The following is a 17346-nucleotide window of genomic DNA, read 5'->3' on the forward strand; positions in this document are numbered from 1 at the left end:
TGCCTGCCCTTCCCTGCATACAGCTGGTGCTCCATCTCCGCCCTGGACCCCGCACCCTCCTGACTTGGGTAGCCCCTCATACACAAGGCTGCCCAGATCTGCCACCCCAAGGTTTAAGTCCACATACCACCTTACTCGTGTGCCCCACCCTGTCCAGGAGAAAGTAAGCTCCTCACAGGCCCCCTTCCTCTTCTCCCTGCCGCCCTGCCTCCCAAGTTGAGGCCAGACTGGCCCTGCCATGCCCAGGGCTCCTCTGGGGGCCATCTCCTTCGGAGGGGCAAATTTGGGACATGGGGATGCAGCCTCTCGGCCCGGTCCAGAGGGAGCAGAGACTTTTTAAGTGCCCCTGAGAGCCCGGCCAAGCTCCAGGGTTTCTGCAGCCTGCCTTGTCAAGGAGCAAGCTTAGAAAGCTGCACCGTGTTTTTAGGATTTGGATTTTCTCCTTAGCCATAACCCTGTGAGGGAAGGAACAGCTTGGCTCCTTGACTTAAGGAGATACTTTAAATTATGTCTGTTTAGACCAGTCATGACTGAGCATACTAGAAAAGGGCCTTCGTCCCTGGAAGCCTGCTGCCAGGCAGGGATTCACAGCCCTGCCACCCATCAGGCATGGCGTCAATTCATTATCTCTGGTATGTGTGATGCCTTTTTAAAGTAGGGAATAACCAACAGGTGGAGTCCCAGATGTGCTCCCTCTTTTGGGGAGCACGGGCTTTCAGGGGCCGCTGAGATTCTCCATAGTAAAAGCAACAGAGCAGTGAGTCAATCAACAAGCATTTCGAGATCAGTCACTGTGTGGAGGAGCCGGGCTAAGTTCTGGAAGCGTACAAAGAAAGACACAAGCTCTGTTCCTGCCCTCAGGGGGCTCACCTTCTAATGGAAGAGTCTCTTGTGTGAAGGACTTTCGTTCCTTTTCATTCTTTGTTAGAAGCAGGGCTCACAGGAGAAGGGTGAGGGATGTGTCTGAACTGAACTGATGTGCAAACAGAAGCTGGCAATAGGTGTGTGCATGTGTGTGTGTGGGCATGTGGATCTTTTAGAGGAGTCATGGTGGCTGGGAGGGCAGGCAGGCCGGCACCCTTGGGCTGACCGAGGGCTCTTGGCCAAGCATGGTGCTCACACTGTCCTTTGCTTTTCAGTGCCCGTGGCAGACATCAAAGCTGTGGTGACGGGGAAGGACTGCCCACACATGAAGGAGAAAGGAGCCTTGAAACAGAACAAGGTACGATTCTCAGCTCGTCCCCAGAGAACAGATTAGCCTGGTCCAGGAACTGAGACCCGAGCTCCAGCTCCTCCTGGAAGGACCCGAGGTGGATGCTGGCATGTGGGAAGATGGCAGGGCCCCGTTTGGCATGCCCCCCATTCCTTCCCAAGGGGGCCTAAATGTCTAGTCATTGGTTTGGTTTCTTCCAGCTGCTAAATACCCCCTGAAAGGAGGAAAAGGTGTTTGTTTTGTGCTAGGTCTAAGCCCACATTTCAAAGGAAGAATCACTAAGGATGCCCCTTCCCTCTAAAGAACCAACAAATTGCTTTACTCTGGAACATGTACAAGCAGACCTGACAAGCTCACTTAGCCAAGTCTTTGCTGACAAGCAGAACTAGCTGCCAGGCCTTAGTCGGGCCAGCATATTCTATAACATTTCTGCTCAAAGGTTATAACATTTTGTAAGGGTTAAGGCTGTCCAAGAAATTACCAACCCCAGTGGACTCAAGAGCCCCCATCATTCTGCCTCAGAGACGATGTCCAAGCCAGAGAGTCGAGGAGCAGGGTTTGTGGCCATCCACAGAACAAGGACAAAGCCGGGGGGGGGGGGGTGGCTGGTGACATTAATGGAGCCGTGTTTCTCAAAGTGTGGGTCAGCTTGACATGCAGGCTTATGAGGATGTCCTCAGGGGCTTCCCAAAAGCTCATTAGAAGAGAGTCTAAGACAGGAGCTGTCTTGAGCTCAGAGGGGCAGAGGAGGAGCCCCTCCTCTCTCTTTCCTGGATCATCATCCCTGTTGGCAGCTCTGAGTCAAAAGCCCTACTAAGACCAAGGACCTGCAACAGGCCTGTCATCCCCGGCTCAGTGAAGCTGGTCTCTTAGGGCCTGCCTTCCCTCTTCCCCAGCACAAATCTCTCTCTTTGGGAGCAGGACATGCATGAGGAAGGGCAGGGCCAAGGAGCAGCGACTCTGAGGATCTCTGCTCTGCCCCTAAACACACCAGGCCCAGGTACAAGCAGCATCTCTGGTAGCAACTAAAGTCTCATATCCTAACCAGCACCTTCCAGTGTGTCTCCTGCTTGGCCTGGGCCTGAGGAATTGGGGTTGTGTCCCAAGCAGTACCCCTGGGAGCTCAGGATGTTTGTGGAATGAATGAATGATGTCACAGGCAGCTGTCACCAAGCGGGATGGGTGACCTGGAGAGAGAGGGTAAGCTCTCTCTCACTGGAACCAAAGTTGGGTGAGCACACTGGGGACATTGTTCCTGCAGGGGTTTTGCGGGGGAGGGGTACTGGCCTCAGAGTTTGGAAGAGCTGGGTTCGAAACCTACTACCCCACATACACTGCCTAGTCATCCTGTCACCCTCAGGGGATCATTCACCTCTCTGTGGGCCAAGCCACTCTTTTAGACTTCAGGTCACATGAGAGTTGTGCGTTTGGAAGGAGGCAAGAAGTCTCCACTCCAGGAGTTCTCTACATGGATAAAATTCCCCATCAGGACCAAAACAAAAGAGAACACTTGTATTCCCCACCACATGGGGTTATTGTGAAGCATGTGTTCCATTGTGAGGATCTGCTGGGTTCAGGGCGTGTGACTGACCAGGCTGCTGCTTCCTCGGGGCTGGCTGAACTGCCAACCTTCCTCAGGGACTCAGTGACACCGAGACCCCAACATCAATAAAATCCATTAGACATGACAGGGCTGCCTCCCACAGACATGTAGTTCAGAGGATTAAGGCCTAGGACTCCTTCCAGCCAGCCCTAGTGGAATTAAAGTGGGCTTGGCAGTTTATGGCAAAACCTATCATTTCTAGCCAGTACTTATCAAGAATCTAGGTCAGGACAGTGTGGATTAATAGTGTTGAGCAATGTATGTGATAGGGAGGGCAGAGAAAAAGTGTGCAGCCACCTCTGGCAGAGAGCCAGGCGGACACTCTGGTCCAGTGATTCCTCCCCCAATCCTGGGCCGCTACCTCAAGAATCAAACCAAAGGGAATGACCAGCTATGGGACTTCCCTAAGCAAAGATGTGGCCACCAACCGAGGTCATCCCAACTAGCTCTTCCTCACTGTTAGGTGTGGCAGGTGAAAGATGAAATGACTGAGGAAACAAAGGTTCCTCTGCTGAGCTTATCAATTTATTAAGCCAATTACCTAAATGGCAATTAATGCCAATTACCTAACAGATCAGGATCCTTCCCCAACTTAGGGCTGGACCCCAAACATAGGGGGAGACAGATAAGACCAATTAATTAAAAGGAAACAATAGGTATCCTGATTTCTAATTGAGTGAAAGATTAGGGACTTTCCAAGTTGGGAGGGGGAGAGTGAATGGGGGCAATTCCCTGAAACCAGAAAAAGAGCCGACCCTCTCCCCTTCCCCACAAATGTCTGGCAACACTCAAAGGAGCAGGGAAACAGTAACTGATGGACCAGGAGGGCCAGTTTTCAGATGAGACACATCAGCTAGCTGCTTGAGAGGTATCATTGTGAGAAAACTCCCTGCACTGACATTCAGATCTGACGGGTTCTGGTCCGCCTAACCGGCTATTTGTTCCTCACTTAAGGGTCTGTAAGCAGCAGATGGGGGGTCCAGCTTCCCAGCCGCACAGGGCTAGGTTCAAACAATACAATAAGGTTTTCTCCCAATTCCCACAACTGAATAAAGTTTTCTCAAAAGACAGAAGTTGGACAAGACCCATAATTGGATAGAAAGGGAACTGAACTGGCTCCAGAACTAAGTGGCAAGATGGAGTCACTGGGGTTTACCCAGTTCTCACAATTAACCACTTGCTGTCCCAATCCTTTCACTTCCCTCAGTTGTAGAAGGAGGCCCACACTCTTCTTCCTCTAGCCTTACCCCAAAGGATCCTCCACCCCTTCATTCCCCTAAGGCCATGTATTCAGATGAATGACCCTGTGGATATGTGTATGATTTAAGGGATCATAAGGTAGGGGATGGGCTCACACCCCAATGCAGGATATGGCCCCCGTGACTCAGCCTGGGTGCTGGTTCCTATTTTCCCTAAGTCCTGCACAGAAGAACTTCCTAATGCTTTGAGGCCACCTTCAGAGTCTGTTAATATTTCATAAATCCAGGGCGGCCCTCAGGATATCCACCCATTGTCTCTGTCCTTGAGACCTGCCCACCTCCTTTTTCTGCTCAGATGTGCCCTCAATGATGTTGTCTATGTACCAGTCCCCTTTGGCAACATGGTGCCATCTGAAGGCCCAGCATGCATCTCTCTGTTGCCCTCTGGGTCCACTGCAGCTTAGAGTCTTGGGAAATGGTGGGCCCTGAGTCAGAGCTGATTCCACCACTGGAAGAACATCAAGAGGTCAGACTCTTGTAACAGCAGCTCTGGAATCCTTAGATGTGCCTCACTTTCCCCAGGATCCCCATAGGGAGACAAGCAGTGATTCCTGCTGCCAACCTTGCCATCTACTCAAGGCCTCTCTTGATTCCCCAGCTGCCTGTACTTTCCCTCTCCACTAAAGTACCTTATGTTTATCTTAATTCTGTATATACTTTCGTATGTACTTGTTCTCTCCTCAGTAGAATGGAAGCTCCTGGAGGGCAGAGATAATTTCACTTTTGTCTTTGAATTCCTGAAGCTAAAATAGTATCAGCCATACAGTAGGTGCTTCTAAATGCCTGCGCATTCTGGGGCAATCACCGGCCACCTCCCTATTCCAGTTGAAGGAGCCAAGATTTGGCAATGTGGGTCCCATCCACCAAGACAGATGGCAGCTCCTCTGGGACAGAGGCTTCTAGGCATTAAGAAGTTCCTCTGTGTAGGACATATGGAAAGACAGGGACCACATCCCAAGGTGAGACATGGAGAAGGGGACATGTTCTGCGCTGGGGAGTGAGTCCCCCTCCCAATGACATCATGAATCCATCAAATAACACAAGCACCCAGATCATCCATCTGAATAAATAGCCTGGGAGGAATGGAAGATGCAGGACCTTTTGGAGGGAAAGAAGAGGGTGGACTTTCTATCTGTATATCCCATGCTCTATGTCAGGACAGGGTTGTCTTATTGTGACCAAAAGACTCATCCCACCCCCTTCGGCTAACTTAGCACCAAGCAGCCATCCGTCATGCGTGGGGCTCTCTCTCAAAGCCCCCTTGGCAATACTTCAGCAGCCCGGAATCCCCTCCATGCTGAGACAAGGCAGTACAGGCAGGGTCCAGGAAGGACTTCATTCCCAATGGGAAGAATATGGACATAGGCAGCTTGGGACGAAATATTTCTTAGTGCGAAATCAGAGGGCCTAAAAATGAGAGTTGGAGAACAGCCCAAGTGGCTGGTAAATGTTGCTCTTCTTCATTACCTCAGCCATTAACCAGGCACCACTGCAATGAAGGGCCCTGCCCAGATTGTGCCTGAGGGGCATGTGATGGGCACTGGCCCAGGGCTTCGGGTTAGCAGCTCAGACCCAGGGAGCCACATTTGTGGGGAGAGGCACACGCCCCCCAAGAACAAGAGGAGAAGTAGCTCTTCCATGAGGGACCATGGCTCCTGAATTCTTTCTCAATGCATCCTCCTGGCTGGATCAACTCTGCAGCTTCCCCATCTGTACTGGGTAGGACACAACTGGGGTGGGCAGCTCCTTCCTCTGATAGCAATTGTTAGCTTATCTGTCGCTTAGAGTCTTAGAGGTGCCTGCTCCTAGAAGGTAAATGATTTTGTCTTTGGAGCCTAATATAAACCACCTGGTCAGAAAGTAGATAAGAGACTGAAGAACAAATTATAAGCCTGGCATAGAGGGCTGATAGACAGCTTCAGTGGTCCAGACTTCTGGATCCCTCTCCCTCTCTCTCTCTCCCCCCCTGTTTCTCCCTGTCTCTCTGTCCCTTTCTTTGTCTCTCTGCGTCTCTATCCCTCTTTTCTGTCTCTGTCTCTCTCTCTGTCTCTCTCTGTCTCTGTCTCTCTCTCTTTCTCTCTCTCTCTCTCTCTCTCTCTCTCTCTCTCTCTCTCTCTCTTTCACACACACACACACACACACACACACACACACACACACACACACGCCCCAGAGCATCTAAAAACTCCTTGACTTGCCTTAGGGATAAAAGGGGTAACTCTAGTCTGGATCTGATTCTCACTAAGAGGAACTGATTTCTGGGTGGGAATGATGGGACTCTTGAGGGAAAGTGATCCCTGCCTCTCAGAGCTTGTGACCGAGAAGGAGCGCCCCAGGGGAGCATGCCCAGGACCTGGCAGCTCAGCATTTTTATGGATGCCTTGGATAAAGGCATTGATAGTACATGCTCATTGGATTGGTAGAAGAGACAAAAGAATGACCGATTCAGAATCCAAAAGGATCTTGACGGAAGGTTAGACTAAAACTTCCAAGATGAAATTAAATGGGGAAATTAAAAAAAAAATTCTTGTCCTTTAAAGAAAAATCTTGCCCTTGAGTAAAAATGAAAAAAAAATATATTTTCAAGTATAAGATAGAGGAGGCATAGTTCAATAACAGCTGTTTTGAAAAACATCTGGGAGTTTTAGTGGACCACAAGCTCAATATGAGTCAGTAGTGTAATGTAGGAGCCAATGAGATTTGGAGCTTCCTCAAGAAGGTATAGCCTCCAGGAGCGGGGATGTGACCCCCCCACACACACATTGTTCTCTGCCCATAACTCATCCGAAGGGCTGTAGTCACTTCAGGGCACCTCTCTTTAAGAATGAGGGTGTCTGGGGAAGGGCAAACAGGAGAGTGAAGGGCGTGCATTAGCGCAATGAGACCACTGTCTGAAGGAGCTGGGGGAGCTTAGGCTGGGAGACTCTTCGAGCACTTCGAAGGCTGTCCTGTGGAGGAGAGATCAGACTGGGTGCTTGGCCCCAGGAAACAGAAGTGGGACCGGCGGGAGGAAGGTGTGAAGAGGCAGGCTGAGGCACTGTCTCCAAGGGGCCGGGGCTGGCTGGGGCATCCCCAGGCAAAAGCAACAGGGCGGCTTGTCTGTCTGTTAGTACGGAGATTTCTTCTTTCAAGTGTGGACTGGAGCAGGAGGCAGCTGAAGTCCCTCTGCTCTCAGATTCTGTGGCTTGCCCGCGGCAAACAGCAAATATGGGAAATGGCAGGATTTGAACTCTGGTCTTCTTGCCTCAGTGCTGGCCTTCTACAACCCTCCGTGGCTGCCCGCTCCATCGGGCTCCCTAAGTTTCTGCCACAGGAGCTTTTACGCACTCACTTAGAAGTCAGAAGGGTCGGGGTGGAAGCCGAGCCCTTTTCAGAATCTCGGGGGAGCCCTTACCTGTCCTGCAGCTTCCTCAGTTTCCCCTCTTTTTGACATGAGACAGTATTAGGGATCTCCAGAGAGGTCTTCGCCTCAAACTTCCCATGTTCCTACAACCTTAGTCCTTGGTCTTGGGGATTTATTTCCCAAAAGATCCTCACAAGAGAAGAAACGACCCAGAAGCCCCAAGAGGGCGTGGAGTTCACTGGAAGCACGTCTGGCCTCGATGCATCTGGAGCATCTTCCCTGAGGATAGGAATGGGTGGGATGGATCCCCCTGGGAGGCCTGGAGGGGAGGGAGGAGACCCTGTGAATGAGGACTCTGCCTAGCGGAGCCGGTCCTTCTCCTCGCCCTGCCCGGCCCCTCCCCCACATCCATCCTGACTCTGTCCCCCCCCTCCCCCACATCCTGCTCAGTGACCAGGCTGATGACCTCCTCCCCCCGTGTCGTTCCAGGAGGTCCTGGAGCTCGCCTTCTCCATCCTGTATGACTCAAACTGTCAGCTCAATTTCATCGCTCCCGATAAGCACGAGGTAAGTAAGGGCTGCTGGCGCTGAGTCGTCTCCAGAAAAGGGGGACGGGGTGGATACAAACAGAAAGAAACCGATGTCCCGAGACGGCAAAGCGGTACCTTTGATGCCTCAAACACGGTCAAGGGGCTTCCAGCGTTTTACCGTCCAATGGCCCTGGATAATGAAATAGCCCCTTAAGGTTTGTCGGGACTTCACATGTTGTTTCTCATTTGATCCCCGCAGTGACCCTGCAAAGTAGGTCCCATTTATTATCCCCGTTTTACAGACGAAGAAACTGAGGCAGGCTGGTCAAGTGATTATCCAAGATCACACCAATGGCGCCAGCCTGAGGCTGGATTTGCCTTCAGGTCGTCCTGACTCCAAGGCCAGCTCTCAATCCACTCTACCGCGGGCTTTGGATGCACCGCTTAACTCGTCACAGCGCTGTCAACCCTCCTCCTCCTGCAGAGCGTGTGCTCCTTGAAGGCGGGCACCGCTGCTATTGAGGGGTGGTTTGGGAGGATTTGCCGTCTCTGATGCCCAGTAGTTAGCGCGTAGTAAGTGCTTGAGAAATGTTTGTTGACTGATTCCAAGTGGGGAAAAGAGGCCCCATAACGGGAGTAGCATTTCTATCCCTTGCTCGCTGCCTGATTTGAGGCCTGACTCCAAAGTTTCCCGCTTTATCTGAATCCAGAGAACCAGACACGAAGGCCCCCCAGCCAAGAAGAGCACCCAGGGAGGACTGCCAGCCTGGGGAGATGGGAGGTGGGCGTGGCCTCCTCCCGGGCCTTCCCTCCATCCTCAGGGCCGAGGCTCAGCCACGTGGGGAGGAGGCTCTGGGGATTGTGGTTAATCCTGAGAATTTATTTCAGAATTTCCAAAATTAAACCTCTCTCATGTCTTCAGTTTTCCCCTTTACAAATCATTTAAAGCCATGAATTTTGCCAAAAGAAAAAAAAAATGAGGCTTTAAAAAAAAGTTGAGGACTATCTGTGCTGTCAAAATTTTATATTCAAGTTTCCTTTATTCCTCCTCCTTGACATTTTGCCACACGTATAATTTGTTTCTCCCTGTTAAAACATGCTGGGAGCTATATTTAAAACCCACCCGTCAGCATGAAACCTCGGAAAAGGCGATGGGGAGAGAGAATTGCCCGTTGTAGGAGCCACTCGGCCTCCTCAAGCTCTCTCCAAACAGGCCTGGGAAGTAGGAGCCGCTAGTGTGACCCTTCTACCAAGGGAAACTGAGGCAGCTCCTCCCAGAAGGACCCGGCTCATGACGGCTAGTGAGTGCTGGATTAGGCCTCTCTCCACTCCAAGGCAGCGCCCCTCCCCCTTCCCTTGCTAACCAGAGCCCGATTTCCTGATGAATCCATCAGTCAGCCAATATGCAAAGACAAAGACATGTAGACCAGAAAAAGAGACGTTTCTGCTGTGTACGAGGCACCTGAAGAGGGGAAAGACGATCCTTTCCCCCACGGAGAGGGCATTCTGGCATTCGGGGTGGGACTGGGGAGGGGCAAGGGGCTCCCCTGTCCCAGACACATAAAAGTTGGGGGCAGGAAGGCCATTCGTGGGCGTTCTTCATCCCGATTGCTCAGGCTGTTAGCGCAGACCCACCCAGCCTTGCCAGCCACCCCTCTCCAGAGGATCTGGAGCTGTCTCAACTCACTGTAATGTTACCCAGTGTCTGCTCTTCACAGGTGGCAGCTTCTGAATGAGATGGTACTTCCTGAAAAGGGAGGAAAGATGATACATAAACCCTGAATTTAGAACGAGGCTTAAGCGTCATTCCCTATCACTCGATATTTCCTTAAGAGAGGGGATAAAACTTGGCCCTTCTGGAAATAGAGCTGGCTCTGGACCAGGGCAGCGCTGGTGGAAGGTTGGTGGGGTGGGGCTCCGGACACCGCCTTTGAGAGAGGCCATGGATTGGCCAGAGAGGCTGGGCCAGGGCCCTGGGAGGAGCAGTCGGGAAGACCTGGGGACTTGATGGCTCTTGGCGGGCCTGCCGTGTAGAAGGCAGCGTGTTCTGTTGGACCTGAACTCAGAGCCAAGGAAGGAAGCTCCAAAAGGACAAAAGTTAGGCCTGATGTCGGGGAGGAGGCTCCTCACTGATGGGGCAAGGAAGCTTCAAGGCTTGTCCCTAGGCTGGGGAGGGTGGGGGATAGACCTCAGGGCCAGACTAGACCACAACTTCCAGTTTGGAGACCCTGTGGCTCTGCCTACCGAAAAGAACATTCATTCAGGGCTTAACACTTAGGAGCGATGACTTTGAGACCCAGACCAGACCTCAGGGGACCATAAACAGATTGTTTAACCATTCCTAGACTCAATGTCCTTCTCTGTAAAAATAATCCTGGCACAAAGTGCATCAAGCAAGCCCAGGGCCTGTTTCTGTGTTTTATATGTGCATGTTTAGAGATATTCTTCAGATGTTTATTTAGTGATACATGTCATATATAAACCTATGTGCCTGTGCATTATGTAGGTTTTTGATGCATTTTATATTTTGTTTAATTATAGGTTATATATAAATGTGTGTGTATATTTATAGGTATTCTTCAAGTTTTATTTAATTATACATGTTATGTGTAAATATGTGTATATACATCTATGCATGTGTTTCAAATCTATTTTACATTTTATTTCATTGTATGTTATATGTAAGTACATGTGTTCATGTGTGTGTATGTTTAGAGATACATTTTATGTTTTTCTTTACATGTTATATACAAATGCATGTATGTATTTATAGATGTTTTATTTTTAATTACATATGCATGTATATATGCACACATTTGTGTACATGTTTGCACAAATAGAAGCACATTTACACAGATATGTGTCGTGTATATATATGCATAAATTTGCATGTGTGCGTGTCCATACATCCATACACATATCGACATGCATGTGTATGGTTTTGCATATATGTGTGTCTGTACATACATAAACATATCTCATATCTCTATACATATGTACTGAGTATGTGTACATGTAGATATTTGTATGTGTGCACCCATGCATAAACATCTATACACATATGTATCATGTATGTACTGCATCATGTGTGTGTGTGTGTGTGTATATATATATATATATATGTCTATCACATTGTGTACATCTGTCTGTATGTATCTGCCTGGAGTCAGTGGTCTTGCATTCCAGTCCCACCCCCGACACTCACTAGCTGGGCAGCTCTGGCAGTTTACAATCCCTGTCCAGCCTCAGTTTCTTCATAGGTCAAGATACAAGGTATACTTGCCTTAAGAGACGTGTGAGGCTCCAGTGAGTCTTTGTACGTAAAGTGCTTTCAAACCTCAGTTGTGTCCCTGCTGATTGTTCTTGTGGTTAATATCTTTGGGCATCTAGTCCCAGCATCTTCTAAGAGGTCTCTGGAATGTTTCTAGCTGGGGTTACTGTCGCCCCTTTTCTCCAGGAAGTTCTTCGGTGGGTGGGTCACCGTGCTGGTCCTGGGGTGCTAACATGAGCCTGTGTTTCTTCTCCCTTACCCACAGTACTGCATCTGGACAGACGGGCTCAATGCGCTGCTGGGCAAGGACATGCTGAGTGACCTCACCCGAAATGACCTGGATACCCTGCTCAGCATGGAGATAAAGCTTCGCCTCCTCGACCTGGAGAACATCCAGATCCCCGACGCACCTCCCCCCATCCCCAAGGAGCCTAGCAACTACGACTTTGTCTATGACTGTAACTGAGGGCGCCTCTGGCCCCAACCCTGCCCGCCCCAGCCCCCCTGCTGAACTCAAAATACAGCTTCGATAACTGGAAACATGAGTGAAAACACACTTGGGGTGATGGCCAGGGCCCCCAAATCTTCTGCCTCTCACCCCCTCCCAACACCTCGCCCTGCACTTCCTTCCTCCCTCCCCCCACCCTCTGTGCCAATCAGCGATTGATCGATGGGTCGATCATTTTCAGAGACTACAACGCTATACTTACCTTCTCACTGCTGCAGCCCAAGTATGGGATAAAGCAAAGTCCCACCATCGCCACTGAGAACAGTGAAGGGACCGGCCTTGGGTTCCAGGGTCACAAGAGCCCATCTGCCTGCCGCCTGCCCTCCTTCCAGCCAAATGGCCCGGGGTAGACTGGCCGGGGAACAGGCCTGGAAGCAGTGCGGGGAGTGAGGGGCAAGGGAGGAGAGCAAGCACCCACTCCCAAGAAGAACCATCATGGCCAGGACCCGGGGAGCTGAGGACCATTTGTGACTCCAGTCTTCCCCAGTGTCCCATCTTCCCACCATCCCTGCCCCCTCGCCTCCCCTTCATCCTCTCTCTTCTCCCTTCCCTCCTCAAAGACCAGAAGGAGGACCTCCATCCATCCCCAGTTTGGTCTCCCAAAGGATGAAAGTGCTGGATGCACGCCCTTAGGCTTCTGGCTGTCCCTGCTCTAGGCCTTCACTTCTCATTGTCTTTTTTCCAGTGGGTTCTAGACTCCCCTTCTTCCTTTCCCCAGCTTTCTTCTAGTTCGTTAACTCAAAGCACAAATTATGAAGCCCCTAGCTGTGGTCTCTCTCTCCCTTCCTCCTCATCTTGTTTACCTTCCCTCTTTCTCTCTCCCCCACTCTCCCCAACTCTTTCTCCTCCTCCTCTTCCTCTTCTTCTTCTTCTTCTTCTTCTTCTTCTTCTTCTTCTTCTTCTTCTTCTTCTTCTTCTTCTTCTTCTTCTTCTTCTTCTTCTTCTTCTTCTTCTTCTTCTTCTTCTTCCTCTCTCTCTGTCCCCCCCACCTCTCCTCCCTCTCTCTCCCCATCTGTCCCCTTCTCCCCCTCCTCTCTGTTCCTCCCTCCTCTTCAGTCCCTCTCTTTTTGTCTCTGTATTTCCCTCTTTTTTCCTTCTCTGTGCATTTTTCTGCATTCCTTTTCTCTGTGTCCATCTGTCTCTCTCTGTCACTTTCTCCTTCCCTTCCTATCTTTATGTCTGTCTCTCTCCTGTCTTTGTCTCTTTCTTTTTACATGTCTGTCTCTATTCTTTTTCTCTGTTTCTTTCTGCCTTTCTGTTCTTTCTCTCTGTATCTCCCTCACACCCCCCCCCACACACACGTGTGTGTGCATGCACTCATGCACATGCAGAGTCACTAACCCTGAATGCCTCCCTCTCACCCTGGCTTTGGACCCCCCTTTCCTCCCCGGGGCTCAGTGTCCCCTCCTCAGGCGAGGGTTCTTGCTTCGCCTTGGGTTCCCCAGCATTGGTGGAGCCGCCAGACATCCCGGTTTACATTGCTGTAATCGTTACGAGTGTTAGAAATCTGCGAGGGTTTTTGTTTTTGTTTTGTACAAAAGAGTCTAACATTTTTTGCCAAACAGATATATATTTAATGAAGAGAAGATATACATTAATGTGTGTACTTTTTGGAGGATGGCTTTTTTAATTATTTCCATTCCAAACATTTCCCTGAGAATAACATCCCCTTCTCCCACTTGCTGTGTAATAAAATCTGAGTTGTGATGAGCTGGGGAGCCAGCGTCTTCCTTAGGAGCATGGAGAGGGCCTGGATTGTCTAGGGCCACACCAGCTCTATCTGACCTAGGGCTACATGGTCAAACATCAATCTAAGATGAAGAAGCACCATGAGTCACCCATTCCTCCATGACCCAAGGGAAGAATAACCCAACTTGCGATAGGAAGAGAAAAGACAGGTGAGAAATACGAATGATAGAACCTGGCCCCCAGACCCCCTCCTGGGGACAGAGATCGCTGCCCCCCATGTGGTGAGAGACATCACTTCTGGGTAGCTTAATCATTTTAATAATAATGCCAGCATTTTAATAGAAGGATGGTCATTTGGCCATCTCTTTCTGAGACCAAAGATAATCCTGGTGGTGGGCTCGAGGTTTATAATTCATGGGTGGGGAACCTGCAGCCTCCAGGATTTGTTCTGTGAGGTTTGGATTCAGTCAAAGGACTGCACTTGAGGACCTAGAGGGCCACATGTGGCCTTGAGGCCTCAGGTTCCCCATCCCTGGCTTATATGTTCCTTAGAAGAGGTATGTTCAAAAGGATGGCAATCAACTCTGATTGGCTAACAGTTAATGAGAGGTGAACTTTACCAAGAGGAGAGTGCTTACTGCAAAGGATGGCTGAGAGTGACTCCTGTCATCTTTGGACAGAGAGAGGACCTCTCTACCCAGACCACCCCCAGCCTTGGGCATTCTAGACAAAAGGCTCTATCTCCACCCAAGTTTCAGTGAATGGAATTCACCTGGGACTAGAGATTCCTTGGAAGGTTGGGTGGGCTCAGATAGAGGAAGGCTAGTGGTTTTAAAATGAGGATGGAGAAAAGGGGGAAAACTGAATCTCCCCAAGTCATTGGCTATTAATAACCATTTCTCCCACCCAGAAGCCATGTGACTAGCCAGGCTCAATGCCTTCTGCCAATCCAAGAGCAGAGGAGTTACCTGGAGACAGACAGGCAAAGAGCACCATGTAGAATGGCCTGGGGACAGAGCTTAGTCGTGGAGTACTGGTGTTTTGGCGACCTTACTTTGCCATCACCATTTGTGGGGACTGAATTATGCCCAGGGGGCCCATCCAGCCTTAGGATCAGGACCCCAGAGGAGACCTCACCGGGCACCTTGGCTTCTCCCCTGAAGAGTCCAGATCCCAATGTCCAGACATAATCTCTCCAGGAGTCTGGGGCTTCTGACTTGAGGCAGTGGGGTAAATCCTTTAAACAGGTGCAGGATAAGTTATTAGACTAAACCATGACGTGAAAATGAATGCACATCTACGTAGGAGACCCTGCAGGAAATCAGGCTAGGTCTGTCCACAAAGACTTCAGATCAATGAGAACAAAGCCATAGTGATTCCTTCAGTCATTCCAAAAACACTGATCATAGAAGTTTAAATACCAGTCCTGGCACTTAACAATTCAAATGTCCCTGAATGAGTCACTTCTCCTTTCCTGGCCTCAGTTTCTTCATCTGCAAAATGGGGGGGGGTGGTTCAATGGGTTTTTGAGTCCCTTTCAGCTCTTGATCTATGATCCTAAGTACCTGAGGGGTCCAGATCTTCTGCACTCTGAGGCATCTTCCAGTCATAGACTCACTCTGAGCCTCGGAAGGGACTTCAAAAGGTCCAGCCTCACGGCTTAGCCCACCGCCCAGGACTGAAATATATAAACTAAGCAAAATCACACTTCTATCTAGTAAAATGCTTAGAAAAACAATATAACATCTGGCTAGCATTTGGAGGTTTCCTAACCACTTTCCTCAAAACAGCCTCGGGAAGTAGCAAAGATCCTAGAATGTCAAAGCTGTAGAGAACTTGGAGAATGTCTTGGCCCACCCTTTCCTTGGAGGGACATTCTGAGAAAGGGTACAAGGAGGAAAAGAGGTAAGGGCATTTTCTTCATATTTCTGGAGATCTGCCGTCCTAGAGAATTGTACCATGATAGAACTTCTCTGAGGTCATCTCATTCATGGTGAACACCTAATATGACTCCTGTCTCTTCTCTCCCCTCCCATGAACATTGGTCCTCCCCCAAACACTCTCTGCCATGTTCCCTCACAACGCAACCCTCCCCTGCCTTCCCAGCTCATGGATTTTCTCATGAGGTCTCCTTAACATGGAACACTACTCCACGCTACTGTTAGCTTTTGTAATCTACTTCCTTTGAAAGACAGAGATCCTTCTAGAGCCATATTTGAGTCATGGGACCTACCCAACTAAGACTCAGGGAAGTCAAGAGGTCAAATGGACTTCATTATATTAATAATGTTGATTGACTCAGTTTATGCCCCACCCCACACTCCAGACATTTCTGCAAGCCAGCGAGACTTGTTCCTTGCTCCCTTTCTTTGACATTGTCTTCTGTCAGTGATTTGGCCTCTTTAGTGATGTTCTTCATACCACCTTGTACTTGCTACTCTTGGCAGTGTCTGACTGTGATTCAATTCAAGAATTCTTCATTAAGCACCTACTATGCACCAGGCACTGTGGTAGGCATGGGAGAAACAAAGGCACAAAACCTTCAAAGAGCTCATTCTATGGGAGGAATGCAACATGAACACACACAAATGAACAGAATACAAGGTGGATGTGAAAGGGACAAAGAGAGGTCAAACATTGAGCTCCCAGGTGATTGCAGGAGGAGAGGATTCCAATAATTGGGGTGATCAGAGAATGCTTCATAGAGGAGGTATTACCTTCCCTTGCAGGGAAGAAGAAGGGGGCTTGGAGCTATGTTGGAGAAAAGAGACTCAAAGAAGGTCCTCTCAATGCACTGTCCAAGGGGCTGGAATGATGAGAATGGATGACAAGATGGCAGAACCATCCAATTCTTGTGTTACTGATTTCTTTTTCTACCAAAGAGAATAATCTTTGTTCTGGAAAGGGCAAAACAAATCCAAGGAAGAGGCATCTGACATCCAAGATAAGTAAGGAGATAACAAGAGAGACCCAGCAGCTCTTGATTGGTTTGGGTCACTGGGTCCAAATGACCTCACTCCCAAGATAGAAAAAGACCACAGAGAATGGCAGAGGTGCCACAGGCCAGGAGAAGGGCAAAGGTTGGGGCCTGTTTTTCAAGAAATAATAAGACAATACTCTGTAAACTACGGGCCAGTGATCCCTAGGAAAATTTTAGAATGTATCATTAAGAGGATGTTTCCTGTACATCTAATAGAGTCAGAAGGATTAATATAGAGCCCACAAAGCTCTATAGTATAAGTGTAGATGACACCCAGCTCACCTCACAGCTGCTCAGCTTCTCAGGGGAGTGCAGGAGCTATTGTTGGCCTAGATTTTAGCCAAGCATTTGGCAAAGAATCAGCTGCTGTGACTGGAGGAAGGACAGAGATCTGGGCTGGGTGATGGTACAATCAGATGGGTTTGGAGCTAGACAATTGACTGGACCCTGAAAAATAGTCATTCCTAGATTGAGGTCACCTTGAAAGGAAGCCTTCATCAGTGACCTGGGTAAAAGCTGACTGTCAAGTAGTGCTTGTCACCTTTTGAAGTGGAATGAAGGAGGAAAAGAACATTAATGGGCTGGATTCCCTGAGGTCAGGATCCAAAAGGAGAACACTGGGCCCAGTCTAACAAGATGAGGTATAATAGGCATACATGTAAAGCCTGAGAGTTGGGCTCTAAAAACAAACTTCACAAGTACAAGAGGGATGGGACATGGGAAGATCTCAGCTTGTCAGAAAAAAGATAGCATTTTTGTGGACTCCCCACTCTCTTCTCAGAATTGTGTTTCTAAGTGCATAAATAAAATACCCAGGATTAAAAGGAAACCAACTATATTGAAATATTGTTATCAAAATTGGATTTAAAACAAATTGCACCCCCCCGAAATCTCTCCATGGACTCCTTTGGGGTCTTGGGATCCCAGGTGAAGAATCCTTTCTAGACCTT

The 17346-nt window shown here is 49.3% G+C and overlaps 1 protein-coding gene across 5 annotated transcripts in view; it reads left to right on the top strand.

Moving 5' to 3' along the window:
- The window catches only part of ELMO1 (engulfment and cell motility 1), a 405316-nt gene extending 391873 nt beyond the window's left edge, over positions 1 to 13443 (top strand). For 2 of the 5 annotated variants that reach the window (XM_036738189.1, XM_036738190.1), the window contains exons 20-22: positions 1140 to 1222; positions 7908 to 7985; positions 11485 to 11685. In XM_036738189.1, the coding sequence (XP_036594084.1) occupies positions 1140 to 1222; positions 7908 to 7985; positions 11485 to 11685 (362 nt within the window). Of the gene's footprint in view, positions 1 to 1139; positions 1223 to 7907; positions 7986 to 11484 lie in introns of all 5 variants that reach the window. The other 3 variants (XM_036738191.1, XM_036738193.1, XM_036738194.1) reach the window with 2 other exon arrangements.
- Positions 13444 to 17346: the final 3903 nt, after the last annotated feature.

This window comes from Trichosurus vulpecula, chromosome 9 (genome assembly GCF_011100635.1).
Source record: "Trichosurus vulpecula isolate mTriVul1 chromosome 9, mTriVul1.pri, whole genome shotgun sequence".
Taxonomy (NCBI): domain Eukaryota; kingdom Metazoa; phylum Chordata; class Mammalia; order Diprotodontia; family Phalangeridae; genus Trichosurus; species Trichosurus vulpecula.